The sequence below is a fragment of the Myotis daubentonii genome, chromosome 8 (genome assembly GCF_963259705.1).
Source record: "Myotis daubentonii chromosome 8, mMyoDau2.1, whole genome shotgun sequence".
NCBI classification, from domain to species: Eukaryota; Metazoa; Chordata; class Mammalia; order Chiroptera; family Vespertilionidae; genus Myotis; species Myotis daubentonii.
In genome coordinates this window covers 85,865,083-85,891,209 of record NC_081847.1, presented here as the reverse complement: position 1 = coordinate 85,891,209, position 26,127 = coordinate 85,865,083, and the positions used below count along the sequence as shown (strand labels likewise).

At 42.8% G+C, this 26,127-nt stretch overlaps 1 protein-coding gene across 1 annotated transcript; it reads left to right on the top strand.

The window, feature by feature from the left end:
- Positions 1–706: 706 nt before the first annotated feature.
- On the top strand, positions 707–25,368 carry CFAP53 (cilia and flagella associated protein 53). The gene is made up of 8 exons (XM_059707308.1): positions 707–948; positions 5,401–5,630; positions 7,409–7,582; positions 11,140–11,443; positions 14,338–14,556; positions 17,188–17,404; positions 21,865–21,967; positions 25,042–25,368. The coding sequence occupies exons 1-8, from the start codon at positions 721–723 to the stop codon at positions 25,268–25,270; spliced, it is 1,704 nt and encodes a 567-aa protein (XP_059563291.1). The 5' UTR covers positions 707–720; the 3' UTR covers positions 25,271–25,368.
- The last annotated feature ends 759 nt before the right edge of the window (positions 25,369–26,127 follow it).

Genomic DNA, 26,127 nt, shown 5'->3' with positions numbered 1-26,127 from the left:
GGCCCCTTCCAGGTTCCCTGGGCTCCGGATTCTCAGGGCCTGATTTACTTGCACATCTAATCCACACATCCTGACTTTGGTCCAATGTGACCCTTGACTCAGACTCCTGGTTTTTATGGTGCCCAGTCATTCCTATCACTGCACTACCAGCCCATCTGGTCTGCCCCCCCTCCTAGAGTACCCCAAGTCTAACTCTTGGTTTGTGCCCAGAGTAATAAGATTTCATTAGTAACACTGGTTGGGCAGGCTGACAAGGCAGTTCAGCTCTCTCAGCCTTTATTGTAAAATGAGGATAATACCTGCTGTTCCGTTAACCTATAAGATATTTGTGAGGCTCAAACATCTATGTGTAAAAATACCTTGCAAATTACTGTAAAGAACTACAAAAAATATACAAGGAGGTCTTGTGATGATTTACGTTATCAAGATTATCCTAGGATGGCCACAACATTTAATAATCTTCCCATAAAATGTCCACTAACCTTTCTTGTGCTTTTAGACCGACTGGTTACAGGATATAAATAGCAAAGCCAATTGGAATATTATTAGATCTTCAACTTCACTTCGGGTAAAGGAGGCTTTTTTCTACTATTCTGATGAACCCTAGAGGAAAAGGGCGAGGTCTGCAGGAGAACTGATCAAGGGCTTGGTGAGGGCCCTCCTTCCCCCCCCCAGACCCAGCTTATCCGCTTCCAGAGGGAGTCGCAAGTCCCTGCGTCTATGGTCACCATGGTGACAGGATCAACTTCCGCCCTACCCACCTGCCCCCGCGAGGCTCACCATGGCAACGGGACATCTGTGTCTCCGAAGCTGGTTCCACCGGTTGCACCGTTAGGGCACTGCGGCAGACGCCGCACTATCCCGAGAGGAGACTCGAAAATGTACAGCCAGCGGTTTGGCATCGTACAGCGGGAGGTTAAGGGCCCCACTCCCAAAGTGGTGATGGTGGTAAGCAGGGGATGTGTGCGGGCCCCAACTGCTTTCTGCATCCTCGAGCACTCCAGACCTAGCGGAGCCAATCTGGCCTCCAGCGGGGGGCTCAGGAAAACTGGTGCCTGCTACAATGGGGTTGATTTTGAAAAGGATAATTTCGCTTGGGTATTCCGTCCCTCCTCCCCCTCCCCTGCTTGTTACAATATTTAGAATCTGTATTGGGAGATTACTACTTGGGATCTTGAGGGGTTTTAGGCTCCAAGACACCCAAAGGCTGTCGTCGTCCCTTGCGATTTGCGGTGTGTGTGTCATGGGAAAGGCAGTAGGTCAGGTCTGGGACGGAGGTGATTCGGTTGTCTGTGGAAGGGGTGTTGGGCTGTGAGGGGTTACCAGGGGTTATAGAGCCCTTCTGTGCAAACTCAACTCTAACAGAAGTGTCCCTGCAGGCCTGGATGCAAACAGGAGGGTTTGTTGCCTGGAAAGCTGACTTGGTCTTAGGTCCATGCACCTGTGTTTCAACAGGCTAGAAAACTTCCATGTGTAATTAGGCAATTATGGAGGTATTGCTTGAGTGCCTCCTGCATGCACAGCGAAGTGGGAGATACAATGACCCTGGGAGGTTTACTCTTCAACGGAAGTCTGATCCCTGCCTTCAAGTTGCTTATTATCTAATTGCAGAAACAACTTGCTCATGCAGAAAACCATAAAAGGTTAACAGTAGATCTTGATATGCTACAGTTGTGAGGACACTTTATGAAGGAAATATCAGGGATAATGAAAGATACAATTTTATGTTCCATGGTGCACACAGCAATTATCAGTCCAATTATAGACCTGCTCCCTCTTTTCTAAGTCCAAGGACTGTAGGATTGGGTCTGGAAATCAGTACACTGGAGTTTCTACAGACTGTAGGGTTTAAGTTAATTATAGACAGACTTCATCAGGGACAGAAACTCACCCACTCTGGGTTTGGTATCAGAACACAGAGCTGAGGGGCTGGTGCCATTGGTCAGGTGCCACTATTTGTGTTGGGAACAGTAGGGATTGCTGTTCCACCAGATTACCTCCAGACCAGAGAAGCAGGCCTATGTAATGCTTTGAGCTTACACTTGGAGCTTATAGAAAAATAGAAAGGAAAAGATCAGAGTCTGTGCATCTCAAATGTCAGGGTGTGATAAGAAATGTGGATGGTAGCGGTTGCAGAGTTGTGGGAGAAGAATAAAAGCCACCAGAGCTGAGACTTGGGTGCTAAACAGCTACACCAGAAAAAAGCAATAAAAGGTGTAGTGTCTGATGTAATGGAAAATCGAAATGAGCCACTGTTTGATGAGTGCCTCCTAGGAACCCAGTTATTTACTTCTCAAAATAGTTTTTTAGGAGGACATTTATTCTGATTATGGACAGAGGGGTAGAGGCCAGAATCCTAGCTAGAATAGAAGACATTGTTCTTTAAGAGATTAAACTGTAAGCTGTAATACTAGAAACTATAATGTGAGATGTTACAGTAACAAAAGCCTTCAGTGACCTTGAAAATACAAGGTAGTTATAAAATTCTTTTTTTGCTTGCCTTTAGCATGGTTTAGAGTCCAGTGTCTACACATAACTTTTGATCACTTGAAATATGCTTAGAATCACCTGTTGAGATGATAGTATTTTGGATATATTGGTTAAATAAAATATATTATTATAATTAATTTCCCTGTTTCTTTTTACTCTTTTATTTTAATTTTTTATTTTTCAATTATAGTTTACATTCAATATTATTTTGTTAGTTTAAGGTGTCTTGTTACTTTTAAAAATGCAGCTACTAGAAAATGGTAAATTATAGATCTGGTTTACATTATATTTCTATTAAGCAGTGACAGCTTTGGTTAATGATAAGACTGTGCATGGATTGGCATGATCTTGTTAGAGAACTCCAGATCATAGTTTATTCATCCAGAGAATGGGTCCTTTCTGGCCACAGAGTCCTGCATGGCAAGCCCCAAGCCTTAAAAGGCTTCCTGGCTCCCTGGCTACTGCTCCGGCTGTTTCTCACTGTCCTCTAACCCTATTCCCTTCTTCAGTCAAAATGTGCCTCGGGGCCTGGTTCTTGCCAAGACAATTGATTCCTGATGATCTTGGAACTTGGTTGCTGTTCTCAGCCTGTATGTATGTCTACTGGGAACCTGAGTTTCTGTGTATCCTACCCAAGGTGAAGTTTCAACCCTGCTCTGTTTTGTTGACACTGAAGCTGCATTTCTAAAATGCCATACATATTAGAGAACAGTAATTTGTTAACTGGCTCCAGACTCTAAACAATTCTGATAGGGTTAGCTAATTCCCATATTACTTCAGACACCATGTTCTGTCTCTGGCTCATCTCAACCTTGCCTTGTCTTGTTCAGTTAAACCTAAGTATCCATCTGCATACCGGGACCCTTAATCTTTTCATCAAACTTCTCCAGATGTTGATTTTCTTACTCCAGAAGACTCCTTTACCAAGACCCAACCTTGTATTTTGGTAGTCCTGACAATGACGTTCTAAGTGTAAGTGATAAGATGGACTCTCTACTGTAAGTTGAGTTTTGTTGCTGTGAATCAGGACCCCAGAGTCTCACGACTCACATAAGGTTGACTTGATAAAACTAGCTGGAAGTACAAAGCTCAAGACCGTGGATTTAATGGTGGCCCTAGGAGAAGCAGAAATTGTATCAAGCCCACCCAGAAACATTGTCTTTTCCTTCTGTCTTTCCTTCCTATGAGAACCTGACAGTGGTAGGCATTATGTTCAATGCCAGGAATACAGAATTGAAAAAGATATACTCCATGTGATTTTATTAAATGTATCAATATATATTCAAAATGGTGTGTGCATTTCCAACTTTTTAGTGGATGTTTGTGTAAAATGAACATATTTACAGAAATCCAAGTTACCCAAAATGTCAGGAGCATAGCCCTTGCATTAAACTCCTGGGCACAATAGAAATAGAAATAAAGTTTTACCACCGGTTTTGCTTTTCTTTTTTACTTTTCCTTAGTTCTCTGCTTTCTCCCCAACTTTCTTCCTTTCTTCCTTCTCACAACTTATTTTATTTTTTTTAAATATATATTTTATTGATTTTTTACAGGGAGGAAGGGAGAAGGACAGAGAGTTAGAAACATCGATGAGAGAGAAACATTGATCAGCTGCCTCCTGCACACCCCCAACTGGGGACGCGCCCGCAACCAAGGTACATGTCCTCGGCCAGAATCAAACCCGGGACCCTCAGTCCACAGGCCGATGCTCTATCCACTGAGCCAAACCGGTTAGAGCTCACAACTTATTTTATATACATTGTATGTATAGCTGACCTTGAACAACATAGGTTTGAATTGCATGATATCCACTCATACATGGAGTTTTTTCAATAAACACCTGTACTATTTTTTAAATTTTTTTTATTGATTTTAGAGAGAGAGGAAGAGAGAGGGAGAGAAATACCCATTGCTGCCTCCTGCACGCCCCCCCACTGGAGATTGAGCCCGCAACCTGGGCACGTAGCCTAACAGGGAATCAAACCAGTGACCTCTTGGTGCATGGGTGGATGGTCAACCAATGAGCCACACCAGCTGGGCCCTGTATAATTTTTGATTGACAGTTTGGAGTCCAGAGATGCAGAGAGCCAACTATGCATTGATCTAATTGTTTATATTTTTATAGGGGACTAGCATTCACAGATTTTGGTGGGGGCCGGGGCGGGGGGTGGGGGGCTGGTCCTGGGACCAATCCCCTGTGGATACCAAGGGACAACTTAAGTTTTGGGGAAGTCAAAAGTTATATGTGGATTTTTGACTGTGTGCTCCTAGCTCCTGTTTTGTTCAAGGGTCACCTGTACTTAGGTAGCAGCCTCTTATACATTTTTTAAATTGATTTTTGAGAGAGAAAGAGAGATTTGTTGTTGGTCACTTATTTATACGTTCATTGGTTCCTTCTTCTGTGTGCCCTAGCTGGAGATCACACCTGCAATCCCAGCATATTGGGACTCTGCTCCAACCAGAAGGTGCCTGGTCACAGCTACTTAGCAGCCTCTTTCAATTGAAAGTGTTTGGATGGTGGTAACTATGTTGTCTGCCCAGGGAAATAGTAGAATACTGAGTGGCAAGATCAAGTCAAGAATTGGAAGACCTCTGATTCTTGGTCTAGCCAGGTCTGCTCTATTTGAAGGACCTTGAGCAAATCACTTAATGTCTCTGATTTGACTAGATAATCTCTAGCATCCCATTCAAATTTTTTACTTTATAATTCTATGAACTTTTACTCAAATGAGAAATATTTGAGATGAATTTGATCTTAAGTATAGGCTCAAAGAATCAAACAAGTTACGACTTAGCCACTTAAACTTATGGAGTACCAAGTTTTATTTCGTCTGAGTATTGACATGATTAACTGAAAATATGCTGTTGATTTTGGATCTATCAAAAGTGATAGTTGTTCTTTGTTTTCAGAGAGCCAAGCCTCCCGAAGGCCAAAGGGCTGAGCAACAACTGGGAAGAATCCTACGCAACTATCAGAAACATCATGCTATTTTGGATTCCATTAAGTCCTTAGAGCGGGAACGCTTGAAAGTTGACTGGTTCCAGCACAATGACCGCAAATTTATGGGCAGTCTTGTGAAAGCAAGAATGAAGGATGCCATGCAAGGATTTATCATCAACACTGAAGAAAGACGAAATAAGTAAGGCTCACAAACCTGATGACCCAGACTATGAAATAATCCTGAAACCACTTGAGACTGACCAGGTCAAAAAAAATCAAGTGAATGTTATAGTAAGAGTCATGGCTGAGATATTCATATTCCTACCAAAGCAATAACTATTGCTTGTTTATGTTTTTACTTATAATCACCTGCATTATAATGATAGCAAAATAATAATTTTATATTTTGTTGCTTTAATTAATATCTCATTTTTCCTTTTGTTAAAGATATACATTACATATCACATCTATATGTGATCAAATAAAATATGGCAAAGATCAGTGCTTTATTATTTTTTTTAGCATGCTTCACTTTTATTTCTTTTTTTTATTTCTTAAAATATTACAAAGAGTATTACACATGTCTCCTTCCCCCCCCCCCTTGACATTCCCCTGGCTCCCCCCACCCCCCAGTGTCTTATTCTCATATGCATGCATATAAGTCCTTCGGTTGATCTCCTACCCCCCCCCACCTTCCCCAGGGTTCCCACTGTAGTTTGACAGTCTTCTCAATGCTGCTCTGCCTCTGTATCCATTTTTGTTCATCAGTCTATAATGGTCCTTATTATCCATAAATGAGTGAGTTCATATATTTTTCTCAGCTTCCCAGGGGCTGTCTCAGTCTCACAGGGACCATCTCAGTCTCACAAGGGCCATCCCAGCCTCACAGGGGCTGTCCCAGCCTCACAGGGGCCGTCTCAACCTCACATGGGCCATCTCAACCTCACCAGGGCCGTTTCAGCCTCAGTGGGGCCATTTCAACCTCACTGGGGCCAATTCAAACTCACTGGAGCCGTCTCAACCTCACCGGGGCCATCTCAACCTCACCTGGGCCATCTCGACCTCACCAGGGCCGTCTTGACCTCACCGGGGCCGTCTCAGCCTCACCGGGGCCGTCTCAGCCTCACAGGGGCCGTCTCAGCCTCACAGGGGCCGTCTCAGCCTTACAGGGGCCGTCTCGACCTCACCGGGGCCGTCTCAGCCTCACCGGGGCTGTCTCAGCCTCACAGGGGCCGTCTCGACCTCACTGGGGCCGTCTCAACCTCACCGGGGCCGTCTCGACCTCACTGGGGCTGATTCAATCTCACTGGGGCCGTCTCAGCCTCACCAGGGCCGTCCCAGCCTCACCGGGGCCGTCTCAGCCTCACCGGGGCTGTCTCAGCCTCACAGGGGCCGTCTCGACCTCACTGGGGCCGTCTCAACCTCACCGGGGCCGTCTCGACCTCACTGGGGCTGATTCAATCTCACTGGGGCCGTCTCAGCCTCACCAGGGCCGTCCCAGCCTCACCGGGGCCATCTCAACCTCACAGGGGCCGTTTCAACCTCATCAGGGCAGTTGCAACCTCACCAGGGCTGTTGCAACCAGTGCTTTATTTTTTAATAAATTTTTATTGATTTCAGAGAGGAAGGGAGAGGGAGAGAGAGATAGAAACATCGAAGATGAGAGAGTATCATCGATCAGCTGCCTCCTGCAAGCCCCTAGGCATGTGCCCTGACCAGGAATTGAACTGTGACCTCCTTGTTCATAGGTTGACGCTCAACACTGAGCAACTCTGGTCGGGCTCTCTTTATTGCTTTAAATGACAACTAGTTTTATTTTATGGAAGAATGCAATGATCTTTTCCTTCTCGTGAAATTTATGATTAAACATGTACTTTTGAAATAAAATTTAACAAAATAAAAATATATTTGTAAAGTGATGTATGTGGCATCACAGTTTTAATTTTAAAAAAATTTTTTTTGGTCATTTTGTTTCAGGCTCCGTGAACTTTTAGCATCAGAAGAAAATGAGTATTTTACTGAAATGCAATTGAAAGAAGAAACAATTGAAGAAAGAAAAGAAAGAATGAGATATAAAACCAGATTATTAAAAGAGAAGAAAGAAAAAGAGAGGCAAGATTTTGTGGCTGAAAAGCTAGACCAGCAATTCAGGTAATAATGTCAGAAAAACACACACACAAAATCTGTGTATTAAAAAAGACTTAAGATTGCTAATGTACAGTAGAGTGTAGCTTTAAGAGGTTATAGACAGTAGTTGTACCAGTACCTTTAAATCTTGGTAATTATATACACATCATTGCAAAATGCAAGCACTAAGGGATTTTTTGTTTTGTTTAGAGTTAAGAACACTTAATATTTATTCTCAACGTATTTCAAGCATAAAATACAGTGTTATTGCTTACTAGTGACCTGTTGCGCAAAATCATGCGAGACCCAGGACACCCCCCCGCCCAGTGCCATGGGACCACCCCAAGTCCTGGAGTCCTGCCCCATGTAGCTGGCGCACTGCCAGACGGCCTGAGTCCTAGAGTGCTGCCCTGATGCCCCACCTCTGGCCGCTGGGACCTCTGTACCCCTATGGGGCCCCAGGAACCCTGGCGGAAGCTGCACGGAGTGGCTGCCGGCCCTGCCCCTGCTGCCCCACCCCTGCTGTGCGTGCCGCCATGTTGTGATGGCCTTATGGCATGAGGGTCAATTTGCATATTACCTCTTTATTATATAGGATAGCCCAAGATAAAGTAAAATGCAAACACTGAGTTTAAAGTATGGTAGAATACAGAAGGAATACATGAGTTCATTTTTCACAGCGCAAGAAATCTGAATAGGTGAAATATCCAAAGGTCAGCAGATGTTAGAAAGAAGCAAAACCAAGCATGTGGAGGGATCAAGACATGGTTCTTTTTGTTATTGATGTTTATCCTCACTCGAGGACATTTTTCCATTGATTTTTAGAGAGAGTGGAAGGGAGGGTGAGAGACAGAGAAACATCGTCGATGTAAAAGACACACATTGATTTGTGGCCTCCTGCCTGAACCCTGACTAGAGCTGGGGATCGATCCTGCAACTGAAGTATGTGCCCTTGACCAGGAACCAAACCTGAGATGGGCCAATGCTCTAGCCAAACCAGCTAGGGCAAGACATAGTTCAGAGATAAAGCTTTTGCCATCTCTTCTCTTTCTGCCATGAAGTTGCTATTAATCATATAGACTGTCCTACATCTTCCTAGTAGAGGCCCAAAGGAGAAGTAAGCTATTGCAGTGAGTAGTGCATACAAATTTCAGATACAGCTGCTAACGAAGTAAATTAAACTGCTAAGACTAGAGGGAATGGGAAATTTCAGGGCTCGGGGAGCTGCTAAAGAAGGGCAGTGAAGAAAACCAGATTAGTCATGCATATCACCAGAAGGAACTTGCTACTCCCCATCTTGAAGATGGTAACTTGAGTTCCACAGATAGTCATTGTACTAGATTTTCAAGCTTGTAGTAACCAACACAGGATCAGACTTGGATTTTCTGGCCTTTCTGAAGTTTAGCCTCATCTCCTGTCCTTGGTGGGACTTGGACACTCCCTGCTGGCTGCTGAGAAGATGCTGTGAGGGACAAAGGGGACACTAGCAAGTGAATTTCAATGGGTCATTCATATATTTCCCTAAAGGCTGGTGGATGTTAACAACTGTTCATGTGCTTATTTGCCATCTATAGATCATCTTCTTTGTGAAATGTCTCTTCATTTCTTTTGCCCATTTTCTAATTGGATTAGCTATTAAGTTTTGCGAGTACTTTATTTATTCTGGATATGAGTCTTTTATGCAGGATATGTAGTTTGGAATATTGTTTCCTAGTCTGTAGCTTGTTTTTTTTTTTGTTTTTGTTTTTGTTTTTTTTGTTTTGGTTTGTTTTGTGTGTGTGTGTGTGTGTGTGTGTGTGTGTTTATTCTGTTAAGAGGGTATTTCACAGAGAAAAAGATTTTAATTTTGATGAAACCCAGTTTATCAATACTTCTTTTATGGAGCATGCTCTTGGTACATTGTGATTTTTACATTGTGATTTTCTTTTAAGTGTTCTGTATTTATACACAGTGAGCGATTGAACCCCAGATTAAAGTAGGCAGCTTGGGGCTTTGTTTTGTTTTGGGTGTTTTTGTTAAACAAATGCCCTAGGATGCATGGTGAGAACACTTGTCTCTGTCAATTACTGGCCAGGCATTGTTCTAACCACTTTACATGTATGTACTCTTACAATGAGGTACCAAAGAACCTAAACTCCAGGCCAGCCTGCCAGGTTTTCACTCCCAGCTCTACCACATATGAAATGTATGAACTCACCTATGATGCTTACAGTTAGCATCCTCTTTCTCATCTGTAAATGGGGCTGATCATAATGATGAAAATGAACTTGCAGTAATGTTCACTGCGACATTGGTTGTTATGAAGATGGTAAGAGTCCATACCTGTAAAGTGCTTAGAACAGTGCCTGCAAATTAAAAGTCAGTAAGTACTGCAAATAGTATTACTACTCCTGGGAAGACACTAGGCTCCCTGCTTTAACTCTAAAATGGAGGTAATTCTTGCTGCTACATCTGAGTTAAAAGATACTGACAAGGGTGATATAAGATTTCATGCGTGAAAGTACCATGTAAAGCACTTTTATCAGTGATTATTATCATTAAAATAGAAGTATTGACCATTCTTGCAATGAGAGTTTAGACTTCATTATTTCTTTCAGTCTTAGCTATTAAAATTTCATCAGAAGTTCTATATTGAGCCCATTTTCAAACTTCAGCTTCTTGGCGCTGAATTTGATTTAGAAACCGGGAAGACTTGATGTTCATAAACATTGCCTTCAGTCAGAGGGTCTCCTCGCACGGCTGGATGCCAGAACCTCCTGGGTGCTCTGACAAACTGCAGAGGCCCCCACCCCAGGTGTTCTGTTTTACCTAGTCTGGTCTGGGAGGAGGAAGGGAAGAAGTGGGGAGTAGGATTTTGAAAATATCCCTAAGTAATTCTGAAGTGTAGACATTGTTGACTATCACAGGGCTCAATGAAGAACTTTTGAAGAAATTTGAATAACCAAGACTGAAAGAAAGGACACAGTCTAAACACTTATGGTGAGAGCATGTCTTCTTGATTGGTGACATAGCCCGGGTGTGCACAGGCAGCTCAGGCGAAACCCCTTTGGTGGACATGTGCCCTGCCAGGAGCCCAGGGGTGATGGGGAGCCTCCATCTATGTGGTCACAGATGACCTTTCCTTGGAAGTGCATGTGGGGTCTCTTCCTACCAAAGCCTCGTCCACTTGTAATATTGTAGTATTTCCCCTGTAGTAATAATCATAGTTACCAGTTATGGAGCTCTTAGTTCTTACCAGGCATTTACATCTGTTATCTCTGGTCCTTACCAGAACCTTAAAAGACAAAAAAAAAAAAAAAAAAAAAAAAAAAAAAAAGCTCAGATAGGTCAAGTTTTCAACCCAAGGTCACACAGGAAATGTCAAAACTAGGATTCAAAGCCTGCTCTGTCCGACCCAGGGCCCGTATTTTGTCTGTGACATCATGGTGCCTATCTCCCTGCCATTCGTCACATGCTTTCACTGCTCGTATGGCCTACATCCAGATCTTTGACTTTTTCTATTTCAGGATCTGGCTGTACAGATATGTGCCTAAATAGGGCCATGTCTCATGAAGGTTTTGTCTTTAAAATTCTCCTTTCAGGGAACGCTGTGAGGAGCTCCGCACGGAATTGCTTTCTATCCATGAGAAGAAGGTGTGCGAGGAGCGGAAAGCACAGGTTGCGTTTAATGAGGAGCTGAAAAGGCAAAAACTGGTGGAAGAGCAGATGTTCTGTAAGCTCTGGGAGGAAGACCGATTAGCCAAGGAAAGGCGGGAAGCCGAAGAGGCGAGGAGACAGCAAAAGCTAGTGGAGAACACGCGTCTGGGGCTGAATGCCCAGATCACCGACATGAACGCGCGAAGGCAGGCAGCGCAGCGGCTGAAGGAAGAGGAGGCGCGCCTTGTGGTGGGCCTTTTAAAATGCGGTCATAGGGTGATCACTCCCTGGTTACTGGACCAGTTTGCAGGCCTGTGGCTGCACAGTTTGCCTGATGGCCTGGGCCGGTTCACAGGGCAACATGATCAGGGCCTTGGATTTCAAGGCCCAGCTAATAGTGCCCTCCCATTGCAGAGAGCAAGTTACTTCACTACGGTGGCTCAATTTCTTTATCTGTGAAAGGAGGCAAAACACAACTGCCTGTTTTGGGAGGGTGAAATGGGATGGTCATGGGCGGTGCTATGGAGGGCTAGTGACAATTCGGCAACATCCCCTGTTCTTTGATATGTGATATGTAAATTGACAGTTTCCAAATCCTATGAAGAAATGCTGTGGAACAGCTATGGTGACCTTCTGGCCACCAATATCAATAATTTTGTTCCAACAAGATTGCTGCCCCTACTGCAGCATTTTCAACTGGTGTACGGTTGAAACAGGCAGCACCTATTTGGCCAGGGCCCTGACCTCTTTTCCCTTAGGTTGTCTCATAAAACAATGACAGCATCCAACACAACAATAACCATCTGCTGTGCATGAATCAACATTACACCATCATTGTCTAACTTATTTGATAGTTAAATCAGAATCCAAATATGGTTGTTATAAGTCTCTTTTAGAAAGAATGACTGTTTATTATTCACTTGAGATTGACAGGGGTGCAATAAATTCATTACATTGGCACAACAGGTGTAAGATGAAAACTATCCCGGTGAAGCCAAAACATGGCAAACTACTTTTAGGTTCCTCAATCTTGAACAGTTTTCCCCCATCCCATCCCTTCCTATCTGATAGTCTGGATTTAGCTGGTTACTTCCGCCGGAGGTGGTTGAGCTTACTTTAAAAAAGTGTGGCCTGCTATTCCACCGGCTTTCATGCTTGATACCCATTCCTTGTCCTTAGATTCTGCACTGATGGAATTTGACCCTTACAATTCAGTTGAATTTCCTGGCATTAGTGGAAAAGTCTAGTATACGTAACTCCCCTCTCACAGGCCAGTACTCATGGCTGTTATGAATCTCAGTTAAATCAAGTCAAATTGGGATTTGTATCCCATCCTCACTATTGATTGCTACGTCATCTCCTGTCCCAGCTGGACACATACTTATCCCTTCAGGAGACGTCAGCTGCCTCTGGCAGGAGGACTAATGTCCCAAATTTTCTACTAAACCCACAAGGCCCAACAGCATTGATGCCCCATTTAAACTGCCTGTTTGGCCAGGCAGTCAAGCCAGCCAGAAAGCTAAGAAAATGAGAGGCATGGGGGAATACTTTAAAGAACAAAGTGCTTAAAATTTAGTTTTGCGTATTTAGCTGACATGTACATTTCCATTTTGGACTCTTATTGCTGTTTAATAATGCACCCACATCTAGATGTGCAGATGGGCATAGAAGAGTAAAGTGTAGGCCAATCCACTGAAATGTTGAGAGTGGTGCTGAGTGATGGGTACTAGGTTTAAAGGTGATTTCTCTTTATACATTTCTGCATTTTGAACTTGACAACTATTACTTTATAATTACATACGCAGCAATTTCACAAAGCCTTATTGCTGACTCAGCAATGAGAAGGCAAGTTTTATTTATTTTTTAAAAAAATATATTTTATTGATATTTTATAGAGAGGAAGGGAGAGAGATAGTTAGAAACATCGATGAGAGAGAAACATCGATCAGCTGCCTCCTACACACCCCCCACTGGGGATGTGCCTGCAACCAAGGTACATGCCCCTGACCGGAATCGAACCTGGGACCCTTCAGTCTGCAGGCCGACGCTCTATCCACTGAGCCAAACCGGTTTCGGCAAGTTTTCTTTCTTTCTTTTTTTTAAAAAATATATTTTATTGATTTTTTACAGAGAGGAAGGGAGAGGGATAGAAAGCTAGAAACATCGATGAGAGAGAAACATCGATCAGCTGCCTCTTGCACACTCCCTACTGGGGATGTGCCTGCAACCAAGGTACATGCCCTTGACTGGAATCGAACCTGGGACCCTTGAGTCCACAGGCTGAAGCTCTATCCACTGAGCCAAACCGGTTTCAGCAAGTTTTATTTCTTACTAGGGGCCCGGTGCACAAAATTCGTGCACTGGGTGTGTGTGTGGGGGAGTGTCCCTCAGCCCAGCCTGCCCCCTCTCACATACTGGGAGCCCTCAGGCATTGACCCCCATCACCCTCCAATCACAGGATCGGCCCCTTGGCCAGGCCTGACGCCTCTAGCTGAGGTGTCCGGCCCGGGCAGCGGGGACCTGCAGTGGCAGCGGGGGGCGCCGTGATCGCGTGGGCTCCACCCCGCCCCTGCAGGATGCCTCTGGCTGAGGCATCCGGCCCGGGCAGCGGGGACCCGCAGCTGCAGGGGCCCCACGATCGTGGGCTTCGCTTTAGGCCCAGGCAAGGGACCCCTAGCTCCCGGGACTGCCAGCTTCGACCGTGCCCAGGTCCCATCGCTGGCTCCACCCCTACTTCCTGCTATCACTGGCCAGGGCGGAAAAGACACCTGATTCTCCGATCATGGCTGAGGGGCAGGGCAAAGGCTGCCTTTGCCCTGCCCCCCCAGCTCTTAGCTCCCCCCTGGGTTTCCGATCACTGTCAGTGGCAGGGGGCTTCTTCCTGCTTTCCCTTTCGCCTCCCTGCATTGTGCCTACATATGCAAATTAACCGCCATCTTGTTGGCAGTTAACTGCCAATCTTAGTTGGCAATTAATTTGCATATAGCCCTGATTAGCCGATGAAAAGGGTAGCTCGTACGCCAATTACCATTTTTCTCTTTTATTAGTGTTGATAGTCCTTCTAATTCCAGGGGTGTATATGACATGCACGAATCTGTTTTGTCCAGCTGTACTGGATTATCTCCCTTGTTGTTCTGCCTTAGGAAGACGAAAGAGCTCAGGTGAAGTTTGAGAATGAGCAGGATAAGCTACAGAAACAGAGGACAAGACAGAGACTCAGGGCCACTTTGGAAAAAGCCCTCCAGGAGAAGATAGAACGTCTTCAGCAGGAGTACAGAGAAGAGCAGGACTTGAGCACGAAACTTGTGCAAATGGCCCAGCAAGACTTACATGACGAGGCTGATAAAAACAAGCAAACAAGAGTAAGACATGTATTCACTGTCTAACATGTGCTGGGTGAAATTCCTTGTTGAGCTCTCAGTCTTACAGGAGTCGGCCACATGCAGAATGAACTGTAACAGTGCCACTCTAAGTGTGGTGTTAGCATCATCTGGGAGAGATGAAATTTTTAGGCGCCAGAATCCGAATCTAGAAATCCTGGCAGGGGCAAGAAATCTGTGTTTTAACAAGCTCCCCCAGGTTTATTCAGATGCTCGCTGAATCCTGAGAACTCCCACTCTATCACATGGCGATGGGATTGCAGGAGGAGGAGGGATTATGCCTGCCTGCAAGTTGGGGAGGACGTCACTGAGAAAGTGATATGAAAGGATATGCAAAGTGTTGTCAGGCAAGGAGAGTAGAGAAAAGCATTCCAGTATTCATTTAGCTGTCTGTTCCCTTGACATTTGTATTGAACTCTTAAGGGTGTCATGCTTTTCCTATAATATAGTCCTATTTTTAAAGACTATTTCTAAGAGCAGTTTAGGTTCACAGCAAAGTTGAACAGAAGATACAGAAATTTTCCATAGCCTCCTGCCCCCACAAATGCAAAGCCTCCCCCATTATCAACATCCCCCAATAGAGTGGTACATTTGTTACATTTGATTAACCTACATTATTATCATTATTACCCAAGGTCCATAGTTTACATTAAGCTTCACTTTTGTTTGTTTTTTGTGTGTGTGTTTTGTTTTGTTTTGTTAATCCTCACCCGAGGATATTTTTCCATTGCTTTTTAGAGTGGATGGGAGTGGGGGAGACAGAGAGAAACATCGATGTGAGAGAAACACATCAATTGGTTGGCGCTCCCTTCAAGCCTGCATAAGGTTCACTCTTGGTGTTGTACATTCTATGGGTTTGGACAAATGTATAATGACATGTGTCCACCATGACAGTACCATACAGAGTAGTTTCATTGGCCTAAAACTATCTCCATAGTTTTGTCTTTTCCCGGAATGTCATATAGTTGGAATCATAAAGTATGTAGCCTTTTTAGATTGGCTTATTTCACTAAGTAATATGCATTTAAATTTCCTACACGTCTTTTCACTTGGTCAAAAATCAATGGACAGTAAATGTGAGGGTTTATTTCTGGACTTATAGTTCTATACAATTAATCTATATGTCCATCCTTATGCTGCATCTCATGTTTATACATCTTGATCACTGAGCTTTGTAGTGAGTTTGAAATCAGGAAATGTAAATCCTCCAACTTTGTTCTTTTTTTTCAAATTGTTTTGACTATTCTGTCTCCCTTCAATTTCCATATGAATTTAGGATCAGTTTACTGATTTTGGCAAAGAAGACAATGAGATTTTGTTAGGGATTATTTTGAATCTCTAGACCAAGTTGGGGACAACTGCCATTTTAACAATATTGTCTACTGATCCATGAACATAGGACGTCTTTTCATTTATTTAGGTCTTTAATTATTTCAATAATATTTCTTAGTTTTAAGAGTATAAGTTTTGCCCTTCTTTTGTTAAATTTATTCCTAAGTAAGAATGAGACTATGTATACAAGCCATTCTGATAGTACAGCTATAGCCCTCAAACCTTGCTAGTCCTACCTTAGGTCTATGATTTTTCTCAAAAGAGATCAGATCAGAGATTGGATGGAACAGCACAAATATAAAACCATGAAAGATGGAGAAGTAAACTGAAATGTCTTTGTTATAAAGTCCAGTTCACAACCTTAGCTGCACATTAAAATCACTTGGGGAACTTAAAAACTATCCACTAGATAAGAATTTCTGGAGTGAGATTCAGCCCTTAATAATTTTTAAGCTCCCCAAATGGGCATGGTTCTCTCTCTCTCTCTCTCCCTCTCCCCCTCCCCTCTTTCCCTCCCCAAGGACATTTTCCTTGCCTCTCTCTTTCTCCTAAGCTCCAAGGGCTCTTTTTTGGCCTCTGTAACTTGTTTCCTGAGTCTATTTCTTCTACGGCTCACTTCTACCTCTTTGACTTTCTAAATAAACTTTTGCTTGTATTTGAGTCTTGGCTCTGAATTCTTCCTTAGCCAGAACTCAAGTAAAGAATAAAAACAAAGAAAAGAAAAGGAAGAAAAGCTCCCCAGGTTATTCCAAAGTGTAGCTAAGATTGAGAATTGCTGTTATAAAATATCAGGTGACTGACTTACCTTCTAGTCAGAGACAGTGCCATGTAGTAGTAGTGATTTATTTTGTTTATCAGGTTAAGATTTCATCTACCCAAATTAAAATAAATGAAAATAAAGCTGTACCATTGCAAATTATTTGGGAACTGCTTTGAGACACACTTTTTGGAATAGTGTGTGAATTAACTTATTCAATAGTGTATTTTAGAACATTTCAAACAAATACAAAGAATAGTTCAAAGAACCCCCCTGTGTCCCTTACCAACCTTCAAAAACCATCAGCTAATGACCATTCTTGTTTCATCTATACCACCACCCAATACCCCCACCACCCCGAAATATTTTGAAGTAAACCCTCGACATCATATTTCATCTATAAAATTTCAGTGATAGTTCTGAAACATTGAGATTGTAATTATAAGATTGTTTTTAAATATCCTCAATATCATTATCACACTTAAGAATGTTTTAACAACACGTGGTCAATTTATGTTATGTAGGAAGATAGGATAAAAGAACAGAAGATATATCGTCAATATTTGGCACAGCAGCGTGAGGAAGAACGTGCTCAGGAAAAAGAATTGGACAGAATATTGGAAGAAGAGAAGGCAAAGCAGTGGGCGGAGAAGGACAAACAGCTGAAACTTGAAAAGGAGGCAAGGAAACAACTTGTGAATGAGGTCATGTGTACAAGAAAACTTCAAGTTCAAGAAAAGTGTAAGGAAATGAATTACAATTATATTTTAGTTGGGCCTTCATCCAATTTAAGTAGCATCCAAAATATGTATTAAGAAGGTATCCTATATAATAAAAGGGTAATATGCAAATTGACCCTAACAGCAGAACTACTGGGAATGACTGGTCACTATGACACACACTGACCACCAGGGGGCAGATGCTCAAGGCAGGAGCTGCCCCCTGGTGGTCAGCGTGCTCCTATAGGGGGAGTTCTGCTCAGCCACAAGCCAGGCTGACGGCTGCCAGTACAGCAGTGGTGGTGGGAAGCCTCTCCCTCCTCCTCAGCAGCGCTAAGGATGTCCGACTGCAGCTTAGGCCTGCTCCCCGCTGGCAAGTGGACATCCCCCGAGGGCTCCCGGGCTGCCAGAGGGATGTCTGATTGTCATCTTAGGCCCAATCCCCCAGGGAGCAGGCCTAAGCCAGCAGGTGGTCATCCCCCGAGGGGTCCCAGACTGCGGGAGGGCACAGGCCGGACTGAGGGACGCCCCCTAGTGCACAAATTTTTGTGCACCGGGCCTCTAGTTATGTATAAACTACTATGAGGGATGTAAAAAGGATTAAGGCAAGATCCCTGTTTTGCAGGTCTTATCTAAGTGTGACCACCTAAAGCATATGAAGAGGGTTATATCCCAGCAGACTCTGAGCAGTTGTAGGGGAGATGTTCTGAAGGGTAAAGGAACAGCATGACTAGTCTGTGGTCCTTAGTGATTATGAAGGAGAGTGAGAAGGTCAGGCAAAGACACACATCTCCCCGTCCTCCCTTTTCTCTGCCCCTCTATGCTTTCTGAAGGTGTCTCCATACCTCCCTATCTGCATACCTTTGCATGGGTAGTTTTCTCTATGATGCTTGTGATCTAGAGGAATTCTGGGCATCCTTCAAGGCAGCTCAAATGTCACCCTGTTCCTAATCCTCCTCCTGGGGCTCTCACTGAGACCTGCTCATGTCTTAGCACACAAGTGTACTCCCTGAGCTCCAAACAGTGTCTGCTTACAAAAGGCAGTATCTGTAGGAGGAGGAACCGCCACCTCCAGATTCCCGTCATTTCATGTCCAGCCCAGCAGATGGATGATTCACAGTTAGGGAGCCCTTAGGCTTCTCATTAGTTGTCTTTGCACGAGAAAGCTCATCTTGGTTCCTTTGATTAATTCTCCACTCCATGTATTATAACAGCAGTTAACAATTTTTAAGTCAGCGCAGCCTCTGTTGCACAGTGGTTGAGCGTCGACCGATGAACCAGGAGGTTATGGTTCAGTTGCCATTCAGGGCACATGCCTGGGTTGCTGCTTGGTCCTGGTAGGGGGCATGCAGGAGGCAGCAGATAAATGATTCTCTCTCATCATTGATGCTTCTATCTCTCTCTCCCTCTCCCTTCCTCTCTGCATTCAATAAAAAAAAAAATTTAAAAAAATTATTAAGGATTAAGTGAGAGGAGAACCAAGATGGCGGCATAGGTTAACGCCGGAGTTTGCTGCTTTGAACAACTACTTCAAAAGTGAAACTAAAACACGGAACGGACATCACCCAGAACCACAGGAACGCCGGCTGAGTGGAAGTCCTACAACTAGGAGGAAAGAGAAACGCATACGGACACTCAGAGGAGGCGCAGTGCTGAAGTCAAATTCTGAGGTGCGGAGTGTGCGGAGCAGGCTGGCGGCGGAGGGCGCGGTTGGCATTTTCAATCGGGAGGGAGTCGCAGACTCTGAGCTCCAGATACGGGCGAGTCTTTAGGGACCCAGACTCAAACGGGAGAAGCGGGACTGTCTGGCTTCCGGTCAGAGCGAGTGCAGCTTTCTCTCCGAGCTTTGCAGCAGGGTGCTGGGACTCAGAGAGGCAGAGCCCCTGGGGACAGGACTGAGAGCCGCCATAACTGCTCTCTCTGGCCCACCCTGTTGATCCTGTGCGACCCGCCCCGCCCAAGCCCTGCACAGAGGCATTTGCCGGATAGCCTCAGGCAACGGCTAGATTAGCACCTCCCTAGAGGACAGAAGTTCTCTCACCGCTGACACAGCTGATTCTCATAGCCACTTGGCCTGGAGGTCAAACCCTCCCTGGAATTAGCTACAACAATCAAGATTTATCTATAAGACTGCGAACAAAGACCACTAGGGGGTGCACCAAGGAAGCATAACAAAATGCGGAGACAAAGAAACAGGACAAAATTGTCAATGGAAGAAATAGAGTTCAGAACCACACTTTTAAGGTCTCTCAAGAACTGTTTAGAAGCTGCCGATAAACTTAATGAGATCTACACGAAAACTAATAAGACCCTCGATCTAAGCTTGCCGAAATAGCTCAGTTGGGAGAGCGTTAGACTGAAGATAAGACCCTCGATCTTATATTGGGGAACCAACTAGAAATTAAGCATACACGGACTGAAATAACGAATATTATACAGACACCCGACAGCAGACCAGAGGAGCGCAAGAATCAAGTCAATGATTTGAAATGCGAGGAAGCAAAAAACATCCAACCGGAAAAGCAAAATGAAAAAAGAATCCAAAAATGCGAGGATAGTGTAAGGAGCCTCTGGGACAGCTTCAAGCGTACCAACATCAGAATTATAGGGGTGCCAGAAGATGAGAGAGAGCAAGATATTGAAAACCTATTTGAAGAAATAATGACAGAAAACTTCCCCCACCTGGTGAAAGAAATGGACTTACAGGTCCAAGAAGCGCGGAGAACCCCAAACAAAAGGAATCCAAAGAGGACCACACCAAGACACATCATAATTAAAATGCCAAGAGCAAAAGACAAAGAGAGAATCTTAAAAACAGCAAGAGAAAGAAACTCAGTTACCTACAAGGGAATACCCATACGACTGTCAGCTGATTTCTCAACAGAAACTTTGCAGGCCAGAAGGGAGTGGCAAGAAATATTCAAAGTGATGAATACCAAGAACCTACAACCAAGATTACTTTATCCAGCAAAGCTATCATTCAGAATTGAAGGTCAGATAAAGAGCTTCACAGATAAGGAAAAGCTAAAGGAGTTCATCACCACCAAACCAGGATTATATGAAATGCTGAAAGGTATCCTTTAAGAAGAGGAAGAGGAAGAAAAAGGTAAAGATACAAATTATGAACAACAAATATGCATCTATCAACAAGTGAATCTAAGAATCAAGTGAATAAATAATCTGATGAACAGAATGAACTGTTGATTATAATAGAATCAGGGACATAGAAAGGGAATGGACTGACTATTCTTGGGGGGGAAAGGGGTGTGGGAGATGTGGGAAGAGACTGGACAAAAATTGTGCACCTATGGATGAGGACAGTGGGTGGGGAGTGAGGGCGGAGGGTGGGGCGGGAACTGGGAGGAGGGGAGTTATGGGGGGGGAAAAAAGGAACAAATGTAATAATCTGAACAATAAAGATTTAATTTTAAAAAAAAATAAAAAAATAAAAAAATTATTAAGTCAGTATTTGAAGAAAGCTTATGAATGAAAAAGATTCTGTATTCATCCATGATAATTGATTCAGAACAGACTGAGAAAACAAAGAATGTGAGCATTTGGGACCATTTATAAAGAAGGATACAAAGTCAGCTATCATTCCATCAACCCGGGAATAGCTACTATTCACAATTTCCTTCCAGTATTTTTACTATGTATATAATTTCCCCCTACACATCAGGGTCATGTTGTATATATTGTTTATAGCCTGGATTTTCCACTTATTATAAACATTTCCAGGTCATTTTTCTTCAATTACAAGATTTGTAATGCTGCCTAGAAATCCATTATAAAAATGGACCATAATTTATTTTACCTAAACACAACTAATGGACCTTCAGATTGTTTTGAATCTTACCAGTACTTTAGCATTGCAGGTTACCATGATTAAGTGGCAGATGAATGTCTTACATTTGTCCTAAAAATTCTGTAAATAGTTTATTTTGGCTTATATATGATTGTGTCAGATACATTTCTGTAAGTGGATTTCGGGAAGATATGTACATTTCAAATGTGTATTGCCTGGTTGTGTTTATTCTTTTGTGAACTCTGTTTTCTTTGTCATATTTTTCCTATAGGAATGCTTCAATTTTCCTTGTTTAATTTTTAAAAGACTTTTATACTAAGACTTTTAAAAAAATATTTATTTTGTAATGAGTAAAAGCTCTCATTAACATTAATGGCAATAGAACTATTTGTCCTCAAGAAGAGAAAGTTCTATGGTAATCTGGTTAGAAAAAGGCTGAGCATAGAGTCTCAACCAAAAATGATTAAGAAAATCTGTGTAGATCACAGCACATATGAACCTAAACCTTGTTATTTCCTCAGTGGAGATAAGTATTTCCACCTTGTTGGTCTAAGATCCAGCCCAGTGGTTCTAAGCTCTGCCTTCCTAAGAATAATATGCCATCAATGTCCAGAAAGATATTAGCAAGTCTTGTGTGAAAAAAGTCAATTAGCAAGCATTGCTGTTGTCTTCCGTAGTGCAACGGAAAGCGAGAGAGCTGGAAGAACGTGCGCTGGAACAGGAGCACATACAGGAAGGTCTTAGAGAGCTTAACCGTGAAGAGAAGGAGACGTTTGTAAGGTATGATTTTGTTTTCTTTATTATCACTTACTATCTAAATTAAAAAAATGGAGATTTTTTTAGCATAGAGGACCATGTGCCATAATTCTTGCATTACTGACATTATTTTACATCAGTACAGTCAGGCGCTATGTAGCGTTTCTACCAGCAATGGACTGCATATACGATGAAGGTCCCCTGAGATTACAACTGAGTTGAACAATTCCTATCACGTAGTGCTGTCGTAGCTCTAATAATGCTGTAGTACAGCTCATTACTCGCATGTTTATGGCGATGCTGGAGTAAACAAACCTACTGTGCTGCCAGTAGGATAAAAGTATTGTATTCTGTGTTTTTGTTTCGGTGCCCTGACCAGTAATCGAACCAGTGACCTTTCAGTGCACGGGACAACATTCAACCAACTGAGCCACACTGGCCAGGCCTATTCTGTTTCTACTATACCTTTGGGTATGTTCGGATACACAAACACCAGGCTTGAAGCCTTGGTGTGTAATAGGCTATCCCACCTAGGTTTGTACAAATGCACTCTGTAATGTTCACACAACAACGAAATCACCTGACACATTTCTCATGTATCCCTGTCGAAGTGATGCATGACTATTATATTTGTCCTAAAGGCTCAAATCACTTTACAGAATTTCATATTAAAATAAGTACCAAGGTGCCTGGCTAGCTCAGTCAGTAGAGCATGAGACTCTTAAAATAAGTACCAACCATCTTGGTAAAATTAAATTCTACTGCTATTGTGTACATTCTGATTATACTAATTGGGTATTGAACTGAATGATCATCTTTATTTAGTTTTTTGTTAATCCTCAGCTGAGGATATTTTTCCCATTGCTTTTCAGAGAGAGTAGAAGGGAGGGAGGAGGAGAGAGAGAGAGAGACACTGATGTGAGAGAGACACATTGATTGGTTGCTTCCTGCATTCACCACGACTGGGGGCAAGGAATGAACCCGCAACCCAGATATGTGCCCTTGCCTGGGAATCGAACCCAAGACTCTTTGGTATGCAGTCCGATGCTCTAGCTACTGAGCCACATTGGCTAGGGCAGATGAACATCTTGAAAAAATAATATAAATTAGAAAAAAACCTTTTTAAAACAGGCACCAATCCTATATCCCAATGAAATAACTTGATGACCGCCCCCCCATGAAACAAACTGAAAATAGAATCTGCCACAGAAGCAGATACATGCTATAATCTTTATATCTAATGAAAGCTGATATTAAAAATGTGGCTAATCAATTGTAAAATGGTGCAATTGCTAAGGATAACAGTATGAAATTTTCTCAAAAAATTAATAATAGAACTGTCATATTGATGTAAGGAATATCCAAACCTGTAGAGAGCGTGTACAGAGTTTATTTGAGCCAACACTGATGACAGTTGCCAGGAAGCAAGATCTCAAATGCTCTGGGGAACGGCAGTTTCACAGTTTCTCTTATGCATTTGGAATAAAGGAGGGAAGGGAAGGAAGATTACCTAAGGGTGGGAGAAAGCAAGGATCACAAGATAGTTAATAAATTATATGCTTTTTGAGTGGTTACACTTATTTCAAAGATGTGTTAACGTATATGCCTGGTGCGTGACTACCCACCATGACCTGCCCAGTTAGGAATTTATGACCAGATCACCCTGTGAGGTTACTTTCCATAGAACTCCTTCTTAGTCCACACTATGATCTGGCAATTTCACTTCTGAGTATATAGCCAAAATAATTAAAAGCAGGACCTTGAAGAGATATTTGCATGGCCATGTTCATAGCAGCACTAGTCACAGTAGCCAAGAGGTAGAAATAATCCAAATGTCCATTAGCAAGTGAATAGATAAACAAAATGTGGAATCTGTATACAATGGAATATTACACAGCCTTAAAATTCTGACACTTGTTACAGCATGGATGAACCTTGAGGTCATTATGGTAAGTGGAATAAGCCAGACAGCAAAATACAAACACTGTGTGATTCTACTTATATGAAGTACCTAGAATAGTCAAATTCATAGAGACAGCAAATAGGATGGTGGTTACCAGGGGCTGGGGGGAAGGGGAAAAGGTGAGTTTTCATTTTCTGATGGGTATAGAATTTCAGATTTGCAAGATAAAAAAGTCCTAGAGATTTATTTTACAACAATGTGAATATACTTAACACTTAAAAATGGTTAAGATGGTAAATTTTACATTATGTGTTTTTTACCACAATAAAAAATCACACTATAAATTTTAAAAAAAATTTAATCCTCACCCAAGGATATGTTTTTATTGAGAGAGAGAGAGAGAGAGAGAGAGAGAGAGAGAGAGAGAGAGAGAGAGAGAAAGGGAGAGGGAGAGGGAAAGGGAGAGGGAGAGGGAGAGGGAGAGGGAGAGGGAGAGGGAGAGGGAGAGGTAAAGGAAGAGAGAGAAACATTGATGTGAGAGAGAAGCATTGATCGGTTGCCTCCCAGTATGCGCCTGATCAAGGACTAATGATTGAACCAGCAATCTGGGTATGTGCCCTAACCAGGAATCAAACCTGTGGCTTTTCAGTGTATGGGACGACACTCCAACCAACTGAGCCACACCAGCCAGGGCTCACAGTATAAATTTAAAACGTGGCTTATCTATTTAAAATGCTGCTTTATCTGTGGAAGAAACTGTCTAGTTAATACTGGACAGAATGAGGCAAACTTACCCACCTAGGCACGAGCAACCTGAGACCATTGCATGCTTTCCCTGTAGGGGCCTGGCCCTTCGATAGACAGACGAGTGGAAAACTGGCAGGTCAGCCTGTTCCCAGTTTTACCAGTCCTTGGAGAGGAGTGAGAGGGGACGGAAAAAGGCCAAAACTCTCTCCACATCACAGTGAATATTTTGAAAACTTCCCTCCCTAAAAATTAATATTTGTTCTAAGATTATCTTAATTATTATATATTGAACACATTATTGGATTTGTCATCTGTTTCTTCCCCGCTCACCTTGATTTTAATGGAAATTTTAATTTCACTCCACCAATTACATTTTAATGATAATGCCCTAAATAAATCCAAATGCTTACTTTTATAATTTTACCCTTTGACATGCTGAATACTGCAGGCGCTCCGGGTTAACCCAGGAGTACCAGAAGGAGCTTCAGATGCAAATGTCCTACCAGCAGCAGGCGCGGGAAGCACAGAAGGAAGAGGAGCGCCGGGAGCTGGAGGCAGGGAGAGCAGCAGACAAGATGTGCCAGGACAAGATCCAGGAGCTCCTGTGCCACTCCCGGGTGCAGCTCCGGAACGTCCACCCCATGCGGAGGGCGTGCCCTGCGAAGCTCCCACCGTAGTTTCGTAAACATCAGTGTTTTTTCAGTCTTTTAATATTTTTAACTAAAATACACTTATATGTTCCTTTGAGCTCTAGATAAACTTCCTTTTTCTCTGAGTTTGCATAATGATACATAATTTTGTTCCTGTATTCGATTTCACAGACTTACACATTTTCCTCACCTAGCTGACTTTATCCCATCTACCACCTAAAATGCGAACCCTGTTTTGTGGGGGATTCCGGCCGGGAATCTTAGGCCCTCTGTAAACTAGGTCTTACTGGTTAATTTTTTAAAGGGGTGGAAATGAACATGCTCATATTCCTAACCTTCAACATTAAAATGATCTTCATTTCTCTCAGTTTCCTCTGAGGGAACTCTCTCAGGGATGCTCATATGGTAGCTGAGTTTTACATGATAACCACTGTCATGTTGCTTCACAATCATATTTCTAAAGTATAATGGCTACACAGTCGTCTACTGAGGCAATGTACTATAATTTATTAAACATTGGCCTTTGCTTAAAATTTGTCACTGCTACAAATTACACTGTAACAACAATATTCATCTGAATTATTTTCTTAGGATCAATCAGTTCCCTGGAGTGGGATTTCTGTGTCAAAGGGGATAAACATTTTCATATTTTGCTTTCAACTGCCACATTGGCAAAAGCAGTTTTTAGAAAGTTAGACTTTTTAGAGAAACGTTTTCAAGGCCAATTGGTATTCTCTCTGTAGATTTAAAATTTATTTATGCAAATTGTATGCTAGACTCTCTGAGAGTTTTGGTTTTGAGTTTTTATCTACTATAGTAAGGTATATTATATTAACTTATTTGCAGGTACTAAGTAACTTTGCATATGTAGGATAAATGCCATT